Raw genomic sequence first — 14777 nt, 5'->3', positions numbered from 1 at the left:
GGCGATGGAACTCGGTCTGGGCCTCAGATATTTCAATCATGACCAACATGAACAGCTTCAATTTGGAATATGACGATGAACAGGACTCAAACCCCCCAAACCCTTTATATACAAGCTTTCCCAATCAGGGTAATTATGCCTTCAGTGCTATGCTACCCCAGAATGCCGATCTGCCTCTGCAGAACTTCGCACGATCACAGCCTTCGGACCTGGAAGAACCCAGGTCTAATTTAATGCTCACATACGACGGGCTTTCCACCTCGGGGATCTCAATGCCAATGAATATGAACGCCACAAATGCCTATACCTCCAATATCCCAACCACCTACTCGCCCACCACCATGGGAATGCCTCCGCAGATAGATCATTCACAGTTTCAATCTACATACCCACCCTTCCAACCCTCCATGATGATACCCAATTATCCCCAGCATGCTCCTCCAGCCCACAATGAAATATACAATACAACCACCGACTCGACGGCCAATTTCGAGGATTCCGACTTTTCAGGTCGCACGAGCGACTGGTCACATGCGCAGGCGCATGTGCAGGCGCAGCGGGCTCAGCGACAACCTCTGGAGCGCCGCCTGCCTGCTGGCCAGCCATACCGTGTATCGCAACCGGTGGCTATCCAGCCCAAGAAGCCCGTTGCTACCAAAGGTAAGTTGTGTCTGTGTCTGGCACTCCCTGTTGGACTCTGGCCTATGGTATGACTGACGTGGGAACACGCAATCAGAAGATTTCTCGCCGGGCTTGGAAAAGCCCGAGATCGGCAAGACTGAACATACCGGCATCTACTCAACAACTGGCTTTGACGTGCTGGGCGCGTTGGTATGTCTTTTTATTTTCTCATGGAAGAGTATCTGACAACATATACTAACCTTGTTCAGGGTCGTGTGGCTATGCGACCCAACCCTAAAATCAACATTGGCGCAGTCGACCTCTCATGTGCCTTTGTGATGTGTGATATTTTGATCGAGGATCATCCAATCGTTTATGTATCAGAGGCCTTTGAACGATTGACCGGCTATACTAAAGATGAAATCGTTGGCCGGAATTGCCGATTCCTTCAAGCGCCCGACGGCAAAATCAACGCCGGGGCTAAGCGGACCTTTGTCGATGGACAAACTGTCCATCGGCTACGGTCAACCATCGACGATCGCAGTGAGATCCAGGCTAGTATAATTAACTACCGCAAGGGTGGACAACCCTTCATGAATCTCATCACGATGATCCCCATCCAGTGGGACTCGGGTGTTTATCGGTACTACGTCGGCTTCCAGGTCGATCTGGTTGAAAAGCCCGAGGCCGTGAGGGGAAGAAATCCTGGTATGCTTGGCTGCATTCTTCGTGGCGAGTGCCCTCACTAATATTGTATAGATGGTAATTACAGCATTAACTATCAGCGCGATCAGCTGCCACAGTATATAGTCCCTCCACCAGATATCTACTCCTCACGACCAGACCTCGGGTTGCGATATGGCCATGATGAAGTGACTACCGTTCTCAGCGCCATGAGTTCAGCCGGCAATGATGTCAACCGGCACTACCTGGATCGTATTCTGGTTGAGAATACCGATGATGTGATCCATGTGCTTTCATTCAACGGCGAATTCTTGTATCTCTCGCCCTCTTGCCACAAGATTCTAGAGTACAATCCGGTCGAGCTGATCGGCAAGACCCTGTCCACCATCTGTCATCCCAGTGATATTGGTCCTGTAATCCGTGACTTGCGGGCGAGCACGACAACCGCTCCAGTGAGTGTTGTGTATCGTATCAGGCAAAAGCACAGAGGATATATGTGGTTCGAGAGTCACGGCGCATGGCACATCGACCCAAACCAAGGCCGGAGGCATCTTGTCATGACTGGCCGCCCACGACCCGTCTACACCTTGGATCAGATTGCTCGTCTGGGATCATCCGCCGCGTTGGCTGAGAATGACGTCTGGGCCAAGATTTCTTTGTCTGGCGTCATTCTATTCGTCACGACCAAGGTGAAGCCAGTGCTCGGCCGTTCGCCTGACGAGTTAATTGGTAAAGGCCTACAAGAGATCATGAAGCCCGAGACTGGCGGCACTGCCACGATCACACAAGCTCTGGAGGCCGCCTGTGGTGGACAAGGAGCTGGCATGGCCACCGTTACGGGCAGCGGCAAAGAAACAGATGAACCACCCTCATTCAAACACCAAATGCGGCATAAGAAAGGCCATGCCATTTCAGCGCATACCACATTATACACCGGCGACGCACGGGAGGGAACCAAACCTACGTTCCTCGTCGCCCAGATACGATTTGCTCGATGCTTCCCTCCATCCGCCACCGCTGTCTCAGCCGCCGAAGACAGTAGTCTCGCTACGCTTACCGGCACTGCACGCAACACAACGCTTACTGTCAATAACCCCGTCCCGCCCCAGCAGTACGGTGCCCTTGGTCAACGCATGCCCGATCTACCAAACCTCATCGGCCTCAACGGTCTCCCCACTGGAAACCGCAGGATTTCACCCTCTGCCGACCCGGCAACCTTCTTTACAGAGCTCAACCCCACCCGCGGATCGAGCTGGCAGATCGAGCTGCGTGAGCTGGAGAAGCAGAACCGCACTCTGGCCGATGAATTGCAACGCCTGCTGGCTCGCCGCAGGAAGCGCAAGCGCAAGCAGGGTGCTATGGCGGTCGAGAAATTTTGCGCCATGTGTAACACAAAGAACACCCCCGAGTGGCGACGTGGTCCGAGTGGAAACCGGGACCTTTGCAATAGCTGTGGTCTGCGGTGGGCGAAGCAAATCCGTGGCCAGGCGCAGGCGCAGGCTGCGGCTTCTTCGTCTATTGCGGTGGACTGATGGTAAGTATATCAACTATTTCTTTTTTACTTTCTTTTTTTTTTTTTTTTTTTTTTTACATAAATTGATTTCCTTCTTTGCTTGAAGGGTTGGTTTCTTATACCCCTCCGTTTGACTGTCGAAATAGACACATGCTACTTTTGAGCGCTTGGATTTTTGGATTTTTCTTTCTCACATGTCTTTTCGCATGCAGTCTTGGAAATTGAATGCAGAACAAACATGTTGGCTAAGACTGTAGGATCTACGGCTAGTACTATGGCTGGCAATGACAGCCAAAGCTCGACAGGAACAAGCCTCTTTTATGAGCCGAAATGTTGGATATAATATAATACAAAGGATCCCTATGAAGTATCTACTGTGCAAGCAGGGGCCTCCAGTCTGGTTTCAAAAACCTACGGCTTCTTGGACTTAGAACTGTTTCCACGAACAGCCAGCCACTGCTCCAACCAGCGCCTCTCCAATTCCTCCACCCGTTTTCGGTTTTGAGTGCCAGAAGAGACATCTACACCACCTCGTTCCTCAACTGCGATTCGCACCTCAGTAGCATTCATAGCCTTAACCCCTCCACCAACACGAATCATCCCATCGTCAATAGCCAGGTACTCGGCATACCGCGCCAGCCGAGGCCGGTAGATCAAACCAGCAAGCGATTCGCCCGCAGTCTTGTCATGACGCTTAACTAGACCAAAAACCGCACTGGCACGCAGCACATCAGCGGAGCTCGCATCAGCGACCCAGACAGGATCAGCAAAACGCCCAGCAAGCAGAGCCAACTGCTCCGCACCGCCCGCCTTGAGCAAATGCACAGACCGATCCTTATCCCCAGCAACAAACACATCCAACGCCGCGAGTTTGCGCGCCGTAGCAGCAACGCGCTCCTTCTCTACCTGCGAGGGCACACGGCACGTCGCGGGCGTAATAGCAGAGCCGAAGATCGGGACGATCAGGGGTGTGAACTCGCCGCAGACGATCAGGATCAACGTGAAGGGGATCATGCGGCGGACATCGCGGGCGGAACGACGGATGAGCTGGAACTGTGCGCGGCCGAGCTTGGATTCTTGTGTTATTGATGGCGCGCTGCGGTTGTTGTTGTGTGTGCTTGTCCGCGGCGGGGATACAGGGATGTAGGCGGGTAGACCTAGTTTTCTCCGTAGAGGGAGTGAGGCGCGATAGTTGCGGTAGACATTTTTCAGGCCCGTTTTGTAGAAGGTCACGTATGCGCGGCCGAATTCGACATAGCGTTTTAGTTTGTCTGCTGCGCCTGCGGAGGAAGGTAGAGGAGAGGGGGTTGTGAGGGGAGCAGGGTGTGTGCTGATTGGGGCATTTATTTCGGATTTGGAGGGGACTGAGACGGTGGTTGCTGTAGGGGGTGATGGGGAGGGTCGGCGGGATTGCTGGCTCGGGGCGGAGGTTGAGAAGAGTTGGGATTGCGCGCAGATGGGCAGTAGTTGGGATCGGAGGTGAGAGTGGGAACGAGAGTGGTTCCAAGGTTGGAATTGAGCGTGTAGGGCTCGCCGGCCCCGAGTTATGCTGGCCATTGTTGAGTTGGTGAGAGAAGATGAAACCCAAGCTGATGGTTGCACATGTTGTCAGTGGTTGACACCTTAGGCATCAATATCAAGATGCGAGTGAGATGTTCAGGACTAAGAGGATCAGAGTACTAGAGAATCCTCATATTATATTACTTGAGGGCTAATAGTTTGATCATAATATCTCTCATGGTTCTGGGTTGAAGAAAAACGGAATTCGTTAGAAGCTACTATATATATGCTCGAACTATTTTGTAGGGTAATTAATGTACACCAGTTTGAATCCAAGACACCATCTATTCATCTGCACGGATCTCAATGTTTTCGATGAGCCCATTGCCCAACCGCGCAATCTCGTTCAGAATAGCAGTCTGGTTGATTACGACCTGGCCCTCGGTATCACCTGGGGCAGTCGAGTATGCCGTCTTTAGGTTCCAGGTTCGCGACTTTAGGGTTTGCGGGTTCCAAAGGCCAGCAATCACTGCACAACGATCGTCTCCGTGGAAGAGCAAAATGTTCTGGCCGTAGCAGGCTTGTACATCACAGACAAACGACTTGATGGTCTGCATCATTCCAGCACGGGGCTCGGCCAAGTTCTTGAACTTGGGTGCCGAGGAACCGCTAAACAGCTTTGGGCGAAGATGAATGACAAAGTCGTAGGGGGCAAGCGAGGTATCGAACAGCTCGGAAACATCCATATCGTGGGTCTTGCTTCGTAGTAGGCTTACTGCTGCTTTGGTCAGGCTGGACATCCGGGCAGCCACAACCTTGGAGGGCATCTCATATTGGGTCCAAGTCACTCCTTCAGTATCGAGGTCAGAGGCGACGAAAAGGGCTAGACTGTTCATCGCAGGGTCGATGCTGCGCCAGGCTGTGAAGCGAGTACGGATATTTTCCGTCACTTGTGGGGTCAGATCGCCTCCTAGGTCAACAACGAACGGCTCCTGCTGCCAGTCCCACCGAGAGAGGGAATGGAGAGTTCTCAGGAATCCGGTCATGACAGATGAAGGACATTCCCAGGGGTTAGGTTGGGTGAAGGTGCGAATTACCAGCAACTCAATCAACTCGTCGCTGATCTGGGCAGTAAACAGGTGGGAATTAAACCATTGTTTGGTAAGACGAATGGTGGGCGACAACAAGGGGAAGCGTGTGCACAGGCTTCGGAGTGCTTGTGTTAAGCGCGGGGTTTGGACAAATGTCTTCTTGTAGGCGAAGAGAGCATAGGCGGCCTCTTCTCGTTCCCGGGGGCTCAGATTCCGGTCCTTGAGATTGCGCTCGAGTAGGGTTTGTTCACGTTCGTGGTGGATCCTCAACCGGAACAACACGCCAGAGGAATGGGGAATTTCCAAATACGCATTGTTGATCACCTTGCTCGATTCATTTTCGAGGCCTACACGGCAAGACGAGGCAGCACCGGATGATTCCAGAGAGTCTCCAATCTTCAAAAGGAATGCAATCTTGGTCATTTGGATAGCGGCGAAGTCATCAGGCCAACGCGAGGAGCTTTCAAACTGAAGAACAACGTCGGTGGGCCCCGTTGGTCTGAGGGAGGTATAACGAAGAAGCGAACTGGCCGGCGCCAAGTGACGAACCTCCAGTGGCACTTCATCCATACCGCGAATAGATCTCTCAAGGTCCTTGAAGGCATCGTCGATTGACTGGAAAGCAGGGCTGGAGTATGCCAGTATGCCATCGCCATGCTCTTTGAGGAGCTCGTCATATTCATCACCAACAAATCTGAATTCATCGGTGGTGATCTTGAAGTGCCGTTGGAGTATGTACTCCAAGATCTGGTAGATGATAGATGTCTCCGACTGGTCAGACCACACAAGACTCTCCAGGATGCTGCCATCCTTGAATCGTCGAAGCTCCGACTTTTCACCCCAGAAAGCTTGGAATGAAGCAGACTCTTCTTTTTCTTCGGCAGCTGGGCCGTGGTCGACAATTCGTCCGACATTTTCAGCATTCAACAATAGTCCTACAGACACACCTTGACTTGACCGTTTGGGCTGCTTGGATTTGACTGACCACGAATCAATGGCGTGGCTCGCAATAGAGACAAGCTTGACTCTGTCTCCCAGGGCCCGGGAAAGAACATCATACAAAGCATTCTGTTCGTGAAGAGAGCGGAGCGTGTCTCCGTTGAATGACTTGGGGAATGAGATCAGGCGGTCAAATCGGAGGGCTGGCTCGTCAACCTTGAGAATGAAAACCCTATCGAAGTTGTCCTCTCGTGACTCATTGAGCATTTTTAGGGTGATGGCGGCTTCATGACGCAGTGTTGTGTATGACCAAGGCGTCATTTTGTAAAGAATGTTCAATCCTCTGCGGCCATCAAAGACAACAGGTAACCCGGAAGGGACTGGAACCTCTTGGCCAAAGAATAGAGGAGTGGTCAAATCCCTGCCGGCCAAAAATTGAATGGTGGCCTTGAAAATTTGGTAGCAGCTGTATGATGGCAGCAGGACCGGTTGTCCAGTCGGACCACCACCTTCAAACAGCAAAGACAGAAGTACAGTCCATTCGAAGCCACCAAAGCCTCCATTCTGGAAGGGGGTGTGGAAGCCTCGTTGTTGCAGCCAAGTGCGGCCAAGAATGCATGCATCGCTGAAAGAATCGCACTTCTTGGAGGCCGAATAGATAGACTTGTGATAGAGAGATACTGTGGCGTCGGAGCGGAGGCTGGCATTGTAATACGAGGTCGGTTCGCCGATCTCCGAGTTATTGGAGCCCTGGCGGATATTGCTCTTGAGCGGAAGTGTTCTTGTGATCGGGAACAACGTAGGGTCGATTGCGGTCAGAATTCGGATTGTAGGCACGGACGATTCGGCTTGACGCGGTTCCAACAAAATGAGAGGACGGAGACTGTCTCCATCCTGAGGACCAAATTTGATATCAAACCCGAGGGTGTGCGCGGTGTCTTGAATCCCAGCGGCCACGCACGCGATATAGTAGGCCCGCTTGTGGAAGTATCTGAAGTTGACGTAGTCCTTCTCCTGGAAGAGCGAACTTGGCATGGTGACTGCCAGATCAATTGGGCGCGACTCCAAACTGCGAGCGCCTGTCTTGAGCGCAAAGCTACCTACCACATTGATGTTTGCAGGCTTTGCGTACGCCATGCTGTACTTGACATCCTTGCTCGGCCGAGGCTCAGGCCATGGAACCACCAGACCAGAAGCACGTAGCTCCTTCTCGGCATCGGGAACAGATTGTGGAGACCTTTCGGGCAGGCCTTCAATTGCGGTTTTGATCTGGTGTAGTGTTTCCTGAACCTTTGATAGTTGCTTGCTGAAATTAGGTCTCAATCCTGCCAGTAGATCATCCATCTGCAGTTTGAAGAAACTGGACTTGTAAAAGCCACTGGCCATTGCAAGCTCTGCGGAGCGCTCATCTTTGCCTCGAGTCGGGTTTCGCTTCTCGGTCAATTTCGATGTCTGATTCGTTGAAGGGCTAGTAACAGCATTCTCCGGGGAAGGACTGAGCTTCCTGCGCTTTGATGTGTGGTCCGACATTTTGTGAGCGTAGCAGTTGTTAGTAGAGAGGCCGAGATTTTTTTTTGGGCGATAACGGTATTGTATCTGATACCGTACAGGCTGACTCATTCGTAATTTATTAGGTACCCGGAGCATCGCCGAAATCGCAAGTGGAGAGGGATGGTATCATTTACAACTTTAAGTCTTTTGTTTTTTTTCTCTCTCTCTTTCTCTCTCCTTCATTCTAAAACAAATATCTATAGAATAGATCATATTTTCTTCTAATTTCTATTTTTTTCTTTCAAATTGAACAATGTTGCAGGCTTGTGGAGGACCTGTACCTCCAAACACTGACCATGTATGGTTCAAACTCCCCGCAACCCCTCCATGACTCTTCTAACATTTATAAGGCTGTCAGTGTATCGCTTCCATCATGGCGGGAAAATGTCGGCTACGAAGAAGGAGAAGATTGGGTCATAAGCAAGATGCAATGCGGTTATCCCCGATTCTTCGTTCATCCTATTATCCAAAAGCTCGCCCAGGAGATTGTTCGCCGCGTTGGTGACCCCAACCTCGAGTCCGCAACCCTATTCGCATCAGTCAAGGCAGCTCGCCTCTGTCACTCCTTTCTGCTTAGCAAAATCCCCGCAGATCAGGCATACAAAACACGGATCGTCAACTTCATCCCATCCCCGCATACCGAAGCCGGATCAACAGTGACGTCTTCCTTGTCGAGTGTCATTTACCCAAAAGAATACGCCCCCATTACCAAGCAGGTATGGCAACACTCGGGCAATGGAATCTCCAGTAGACGAGGCGAGTTCTGCCTTAGGGCATTGGAGGACGGGTTTTTGGTGGAAGACAAGGGCCTGGCGACGGCGGAGTCAATCTCCCAGCGTCCTTGCAAGGGACCCCGCAGATACCAAAGCGCCAGTGGAGCGAGAAAGGGCTCTGTTGGGGAATCTCCTCCCAAGTCAAACAACGAAGACGGCCGTGACTATGCTCAATTTATTGAGGAGCGCTTTGGTCGAAACCTCAGCACTTCTCTCGCCAATCAGGCCAAGCTGGCTGTTCGCAAACGTATTGCGGGTGTCTTGACAGCCGATGTTGAACTGCCAGAAGCCCTAGAGGCAGCTTCATCGGAAGGTCGAGTTGCCGGCATTTCTGAGGAGGATGTCCTTCTTTACCCTTCGGGAATGAACGCCATCTTTAGCGCTCATCAGACCTTGCTGGCTACCAGAGGCGATTTGCCGTCAATTTGTTTCGGCTTCCCCTACACGGATACATTGAAGATTCTCCAAAAGTGGGGACCAGGCTGCGTATTCTATGGCCACGGCTCCTCGGAAGATCTGGATGATCTGGAATCTCGGCTGAAGGCTGGCGAGCGTTTCCTTGGACTTTTCACTGAGGCACCAGGTAACCCTCTTCTCAAAACACCGGATCTCAAGCGGATTCGCACTTTGGCAGACCAGTATGGCTTTGCCGTGGTGGTTGACGAAACCATCAGCAACTTTGTGAACATCAACGTTTTGCACCTGTCAGACATCGTTGTCAGCAGCTTGACCAAGATTTTCAGCGGAGATAGCAACGTCATGGGAGGAAGTGCTGTGCTCAACCCTCACGCACAGTATTATGCAGCCATCAAGGAAACTTATAAACGGGAATACGAAGATATCTACTGGGCAGAGGATGCCGTTTTCCTGGAGCGAAACAGCCGTGATTTTATTGCTCGCATTGAACAGATCAATGCTACCTCTGAGGACATTACAGCTATGCTGAAGGAGTCCCCCCTAGGTAAGGGATTCATTTCCTTGGATTGAGATTTATACTAACAATTTCACAGTGAAAGATGTTTACTACCCGAAATACAGCCCCACGAAACCACTATATGATAGCCTCCGCAATCCCAATGGTGGTTATGGTGGTCTCTTCTCTGTTACGTTCCACTCCCAACCCGAGGCGATTGCCTTCTTTGACACCATCGAGGTCTTGAAGGGACCTAGTCTTGGGACCAACTTTACATTGAGGTGAGTACGCAGGCCCCCTACCTTGGATTTTGCTAACTTTTCAGCTCTCCGTACGTTCTCCTGGCTCATTACGGCGAATTAGACTGGGTATGTACACCACTCGTATGTTGACCAGGCCATAACTAACAGGTGTTAGGTGAGATCCTTCAATGTCGATCCGGATCTAGTGAGAATCAGTGTTGGATTAGAAGATGTACCTGATCTGCGCTCCAGGGTACAACGGGCCCTGGATGCAGTGCAAAGTGTTCGGCAGGCAAGTGCATAGTCTACCGCAATTCAATCCAAGGTGGCATCTGTACCACACAAGAATTCGGACTTTTCTTTTAGTATATCCAGATCCGTAAATTGCAGTATATATCACGATATAAAGCAGACTACCATAGTTATCACACTGTACCCATGAAGAAAACGAGATCCTGCTCCGAGCCCCTCACTGTCCAACGCCAAACAAAAGCAGTTTGATTTGACCTGCTAAAATGTACGATCTAGCAGGTCATCCCCTATGGTACTCACAGCTCGACTTGTGATGCCCAGGTCTCCACTGGCGGTTTTTCTCAAAGCCTGTCGCATGGTCTCTACATTGAGGTCTCCCCCAAAACTGGAAGAGACTGGGCTTTGGGCAGCACTAGCAGTAGGGAACCGAGTGGGAGACACATCAAGCCCTCTGAAGGAGGTCGCAATGCTTGTTGGCGGCGAAGTACCAAGTCCGTGCGAAGAAGATGGAGAGCGCAATGGAGACGGGGATTGGTTGAGATCTCCTAGACGCTCCCGAGATATTATGCCAGGATGAGCTTCATGTGTTTCTGCATGCTCGGCGTTGACAACGTCGGCAAAGGAAATGAAGCTCAGCCGACGTACATCTGTCGTGTCTAGTGCTCCATAACTGGACGAGAGTTCATCTCCCTCGGTCTGGCCCAAGAGATGATCGATGCCCGAGGACGACATCGATTGCTCTCCCGATAGGCCACCCGCTGGCTGATGTAGGCTATGTGTGACAATTTCGACCGAATCTGGATCGAGGCGGTCATCTGTGATCGCGACCGAGGATGCTTCTAAGACAGGTGGAATATAGTTATCGGTTCGAATATGCGCGGGTATGGAAGGCGACGCCTGTGTCGGCACTATATCTTCCTGGACATCTCGTTCGAATATCTGAGAGGCGGGGGAATGTATACGGGGTGGCAGATACGATGAGCTTTCGGGCGACGAGGGGTGTCTCATGTATTTGGTCGAATCATAATTTGGTGTTCGCAGAGCTTCGGATGATCTCACGGGTGATATGCAGCCGTCGATTTGATTCTTGTCCCATGTGAGAGCAGCGGGCTTCGGGGCTCGTGTGCTCGCTCCAGCCGTATTTAGCTTCTGATCTGTCTGAACTGTATAGTCTGACATTGCGATATGATAAACTATCAAAATCCGACGGCCATGATGAATGAAGTAGAGTAAATGGGAGTTAGTAAAAGTCTCAGTGATGACATCGGTTGGGAGACATGAGACCAGGTGACGGGTGTCCCAACGGGGATTATGTATTACCTATATGTACTTGGGTACATTAGTAGATTACCTCTTGTATCTGGTACTTTTGATTAAGCTGTGATGAGAAAACATTTCCAATGTACTGGATACATGTGGACTTTAAAATACGGTATGGTAAATACACCCAGGCCAAAGGGGGAGTCACGAGACCAGGGGAAAAAGTTCGGGTTCGAAGCGCGAGAGATGCCAACACCGTCCAGTCCTTCAAACCCCCCAAGTTCGGTCTTACCTTTAGGTCAGTTCATACCATTCCACACAATATCTATGAACATGGACTAACTTTTTCTTTTCTATTATTCCAGTTTCTGATCAATTTCCCTCCTCAATTGACCAGAAGCAATGGCGACCTTCATTGCCGCGACGAAGCGGCCATTTCTCACATTGCCATTCCTTATTCCCTCCTTGTCGGATTCATTGGCACTAGGATTTCGACGAAACCAATCTTCATACCGACGAACCAAGCAACGACTACGTGTGAAGCCAGACTCCTCCTTTGACCCGTCCAACCTGGGTCACGATCATATTATCCACAATCCACCATCCAGTGCTCCCAATGCCTACCACACCCCATCCAAATTCTTGCCTTCCGATGATGTTCGGAAAGCATCTATCCTTTCTTCCACTGCGACCCCCAACGCCGACGATCTTCCCGGTGTCTACAAGTCTATGCCCGAAAGAAAATATCACCTCACCCCTTCAGACATTGAAGAAATCCGCAATCTCCGCAAGAACGATCCCATGACCTGGAGCCGAAACAAGCTCGCTAAACGTTTTGAATGCTCGCCCGTTTTTATTGCCATGGTCTGCCAGGCAAGCCCAGAGAAGAGAGAGATTCAGGCCCGGATCTTGGAGGCGGTGCAATCCCGATGGGGACCTAAGCGCCGCATGGCCAGAGAGGATCGTCAACTGCGGCGCGAGGCCTGGGGACGAGATGCATAGTGACCTGGTCCAAACTCATTGGGGAGAGAGGGTCTGGTCTGTTCTTTTTTATTTTTGTAAAGAAAATCCATGTATTCTAGCTTATTTGTAGCATTGTTTATGTATTCCATACCAAATATCTTTAAATATCTTTTTATTTATTCTATTTCCAGGGTATATAAAATATCAGTAAACCTATAAAAGATATATAAAAGATACCCAACACAGATGTCTCAGACCAAAACCGCCCCCAGTCACATCGCACCAATAAAAAATTACGTGATAAGAAGTCACCTTTCCTTCCCTGCGGTTACCTCAGGGCAAAGACGGCAATGCCCCTCTTTCCCCTCCGTCGTGTTCCATTCAAACTTGCTTCTTTTTCCTCTCGATTTTCTCCAGCTCTTCGTTCTTCTATCTCCTCTCGCCGTTTCTTCTACGGTCATATCAGTGATTCCAAAATGGCGCCCTCTTTAGAGCCCTTTTTCAAGCAGTAAGTATGGCTATCTCCACACAGAGACTCTAACTAACTGTCAAATAGGGTCGACGACTCGTCCAACGATTTCATCGAGCGTATGTAATACTGCTTTCTCGCTTTTTGCGACTTCTCCCAAGGTCCTCGCTGATGCTGGTCAAAAGGTCTACGGAAGGCGGTTGCGATCCCATCTGTCTCGGCACAAGATGAGAACCGACCGGATGTGTTCCGCGTGAGTCTCCCGGCAGATATACAAATTCAGGGTTTAACATTTCTAGATGGGACAATTCCTTGCCGACGAACTCACAGCTCTTGGAGCCGAGGTCGAGCAACGTCCATTGGGCAAGCAGCCTGGCAAAGAGCACCTCGAGCTGCCACCCGTGGTGGTTGCGAGATACGGCAACGATAAGAACAAGCGCACCATTCTCGTCTACGGACACTACGATGTGCAACCTGCTCTGAAGGAAGACGGCTGGGCCACCGAGCCCTTCGAGTTGACCATTGATGAGAAGGATCGGATGTATGGCCGTGGCTCTACGGATGACAAGGGACCCGTTCTGGGCTGGCTCAATGTCATCGATGCCCACCGCAAGGCTGGTATCGAGTTCCCCGTCAACTTGTTGTGCTGCTTCGAGGGAATGGAGGAGTATGGATCTGAGGGTCTGGATGACTTCATTCAGGCTGAGAGCAAGAAGTACTTCAAGGACACCGACGCTGTTTGTATCTCTGACAACTACTGGCTCGGCACTGAGAAGCCCTGTCTCACCTATGGTCTGCGCGGCTGCAACTACTACTCCATTAGCATTTCGGGCCCTGCTCAAGACCTCCACAGTGGTGTCTTTGGTGGCTCTGCCCACGAGCCTATGACTGATCTGGTCAACGTGCTGTCCAAGCTGGTTGACTCCCAGGGCAACATCCTGATTCCGGGTCTCATGGATCTGGTGGCTCCCCTGACCGAGGAGGAGCAGACTCTCTATGGAAACATCAGCTACACTATGGACAACCTCCACGAGTCGTTGGGTGCCGAGACCGGTATCCACCCCAACAAGGAGCGTACTCTGATGGCCAGATGGCGTTACCCCTCTCTGTCCATTCACGGTATCGAGGGTGCTTACTCGGCCCCCGGTGCTAAGACAGTCATTCCCGCCAAGGTTATTGGTAAATTCTCTATCCGCACCGTGCCCAACATGGAGAGTGAAGATGTGAACAAGCTGGTCTTTGATCATATCAAAGCCGAGTTTGCCAAGCTAAACACGAAGAACACTTTGGATGTTTGGCTGCAACATGATGGCAAGTGGTGGGTCGCCAGCCCCAAGCACTGGAACTTCTCAGCTGCTGGCAAGGCTGTTCAGCAAGTCTTCGGAGTTGAGCCTGATATGACTCGCGAGGGTGGAAGGTAGGACTCTGTTTTTCCACTAAGATAGTTTCACGGCTAACCATTGATAGTATTCCTGTCACATTAACCTTCGAGCAAGCCACCGGCAAGAACGTCTTGCTCCTCCCCATGGGAAGCTCGACCGATGCTGCCCACTCTGTCAACGAGAAGCTTGATAAGAGAAACTACATTGAGGGAACCAAGCTGCTGGGAGCTTACCTGCACTACGTTGCGGAAGAGTCAACCTCCTCATAGATATAATCATAGATCCAATCTTTCAACTGCTATTTTTGCAGTCTTTTACTAAAGTACAAGCCATTTCATCATAATTTTGGAGAATAATATATCTATTTGCTCATCACACGGAGAATATACTATCCCTGTATTCGAAAATGGTTGATTACTTATATCACGCTACTTAGGTAGGGGGGATACAACGAAAAACCCCCATGAAGCGCAGACAACTCCAAAGGATGACTAGCCAAAGAGCCATCGAGGAAGATCTATGAAAATGAAAATGCATCAATCGCTGTAGCGGCGCTCGAGAATTCCAACGCAGAAACCAAGTAGACAAACACGAGCAAACGATTAAATCAAGAGCAAGACGCCG

At 50.7% G+C, this 14777-nt stretch overlaps 7 protein-coding genes across 7 annotated transcripts; 4 read left to right on the top strand and 3 right to left on the bottom strand.

Annotated features, from left to right (window-relative positions):
- Nucleotides 1–38: 38 nt before the first annotated feature.
- lreA (uncharacterized protein) lies at nucleotides 39–2837 on the top strand (the record flags this gene model as incomplete). Its single annotated transcript, XM_065605890.1, has 4 exons — nucleotides 39–660; nucleotides 740–831; nucleotides 891–1329; nucleotides 1381–2837. 4 exons carry the CDS (start codon nucleotides 39–41, stop codon nucleotides 2835–2837), a joined length of 2610 nt encoding a protein of 869 aa, XP_065460839.1.
- Nucleotides 2838–3229: 392 nt separating this feature from the next.
- On the bottom strand, nucleotides 3230–4375 carry N7455_008512 (uncharacterized protein; the record flags this gene model as incomplete). The annotated part of the gene is made up of 1 exon (XM_040960489.2): nucleotides 3230–4375. One exon carries the CDS (start codon nucleotides 4373–4375, stop codon nucleotides 3230–3232), a length of 1146 nt encoding a protein of 381 aa, XP_040809115.2.
- A 287-nt stretch (nucleotides 4376–4662) lies between these two features.
- N7455_008511 (rRNA-processing protein UTP22) lies at nucleotides 4663–7878 on the bottom strand (the record flags this gene model as incomplete). The annotated part of the gene is made up of 1 exon (XM_040960431.2): nucleotides 4663–7878. The coding sequence occupies one exon, from the start codon at nucleotides 7876–7878 to the stop codon at nucleotides 4663–4665; it is 3216 nt and encodes a 1071-aa protein (XP_040809116.2).
- Nucleotides 7879–8130: 252 nt separating this feature from the next.
- N7455_008510 (cystathionine gamma-synthase) lies at nucleotides 8131–10203 on the top strand. The gene is made up of 5 exons (XM_065605889.1): nucleotides 8131–8197; nucleotides 8250–9633; nucleotides 9683–9866; nucleotides 9911–9953; nucleotides 10003–10203. Exons 1-5 carry the CDS (start codon nucleotides 8153–8155, stop codon nucleotides 10129–10131), a joined length of 1785 nt encoding a protein of 594 aa, XP_065460838.1. The 5' UTR covers nucleotides 8131–8152; the 3' UTR covers nucleotides 10132–10203.
- A 134-nt stretch (nucleotides 10204–10337) lies between these two features.
- Nucleotides 10338–11258, bottom strand: N7455_008509 (uncharacterized protein; the record flags this gene model as incomplete). The annotated part of the gene is made up of 1 exon (XM_040960468.2): nucleotides 10338–11258. The coding sequence occupies one exon, from the start codon at nucleotides 11256–11258 to the stop codon at nucleotides 10338–10340; it is 921 nt and encodes a 306-aa protein (XP_040809109.2).
- Nucleotides 11259–11741: 483 nt separating this feature from the next.
- On the top strand, nucleotides 11742–12341 carry N7455_008508 (mitochondrial 54S ribosomal protein mL58; the record flags this gene model as incomplete). The annotated part of the gene is made up of 1 exon (XM_040960475.1): nucleotides 11742–12341. The coding sequence occupies one exon, from the start codon at nucleotides 11742–11744 to the stop codon at nucleotides 12339–12341; it is 600 nt and encodes a 199-aa protein (XP_040809107.1).
- A 311-nt stretch (nucleotides 12342–12652) lies between these two features.
- Nucleotides 12653–14482, top strand: N7455_008507 (M20 family dipeptidase; the record flags this gene model as incomplete). Its single annotated transcript, XM_040960481.2, has 5 exons — nucleotides 12653–12810; nucleotides 12859–12890; nucleotides 12957–13024; nucleotides 13071–14188; nucleotides 14239–14482. 5 exons carry the CDS (start codon nucleotides 12653–12655, stop codon nucleotides 14420–14422), a joined length of 1560 nt encoding a protein of 519 aa, XP_040809125.2. The 3' UTR covers nucleotides 14423–14482.
- Nucleotides 14483–14777: the final 295 nt, after the last annotated feature.

Source organism: Penicillium solitum, assembly GCF_028829755.1.
Source record: "Penicillium solitum strain IBT 25940 chromosome Unknown utg000005l_segment0_segment0, whole genome shotgun sequence".
Lineage (NCBI taxonomy): Eukaryota > Fungi > Ascomycota > Eurotiomycetes > Eurotiales > Aspergillaceae > Penicillium > Penicillium solitum.
Note: the sequence above shows the minus strand (reverse complement) of the source record. Positions and strands in the feature narration are given on the sequence as shown.

Bases quoted from the DNA above. Each gene is read 5' to 3' on its own strand.
- N7455_008510 (XM_065605889.1), top strand. From the start codon at position 8,153: ATGTTGCAGGCTTGTGGAGGACCTGTACCTCCAAACACTGACCAT. The intron at 8,198-8,249 runs GTATGGTTCAAA...AACATTTATAAG, and splicing joins TACCTCCAAACACTGACCAT to GCTGTCAGTGTATCGCTTCC. The intron at 9,954-10,002 runs GTATGTACACCA...AACAGGTGTTAG, and splicing joins ATTACGGCGAATTAGACTGG to GTGAGATCCTTCAATGTCGA.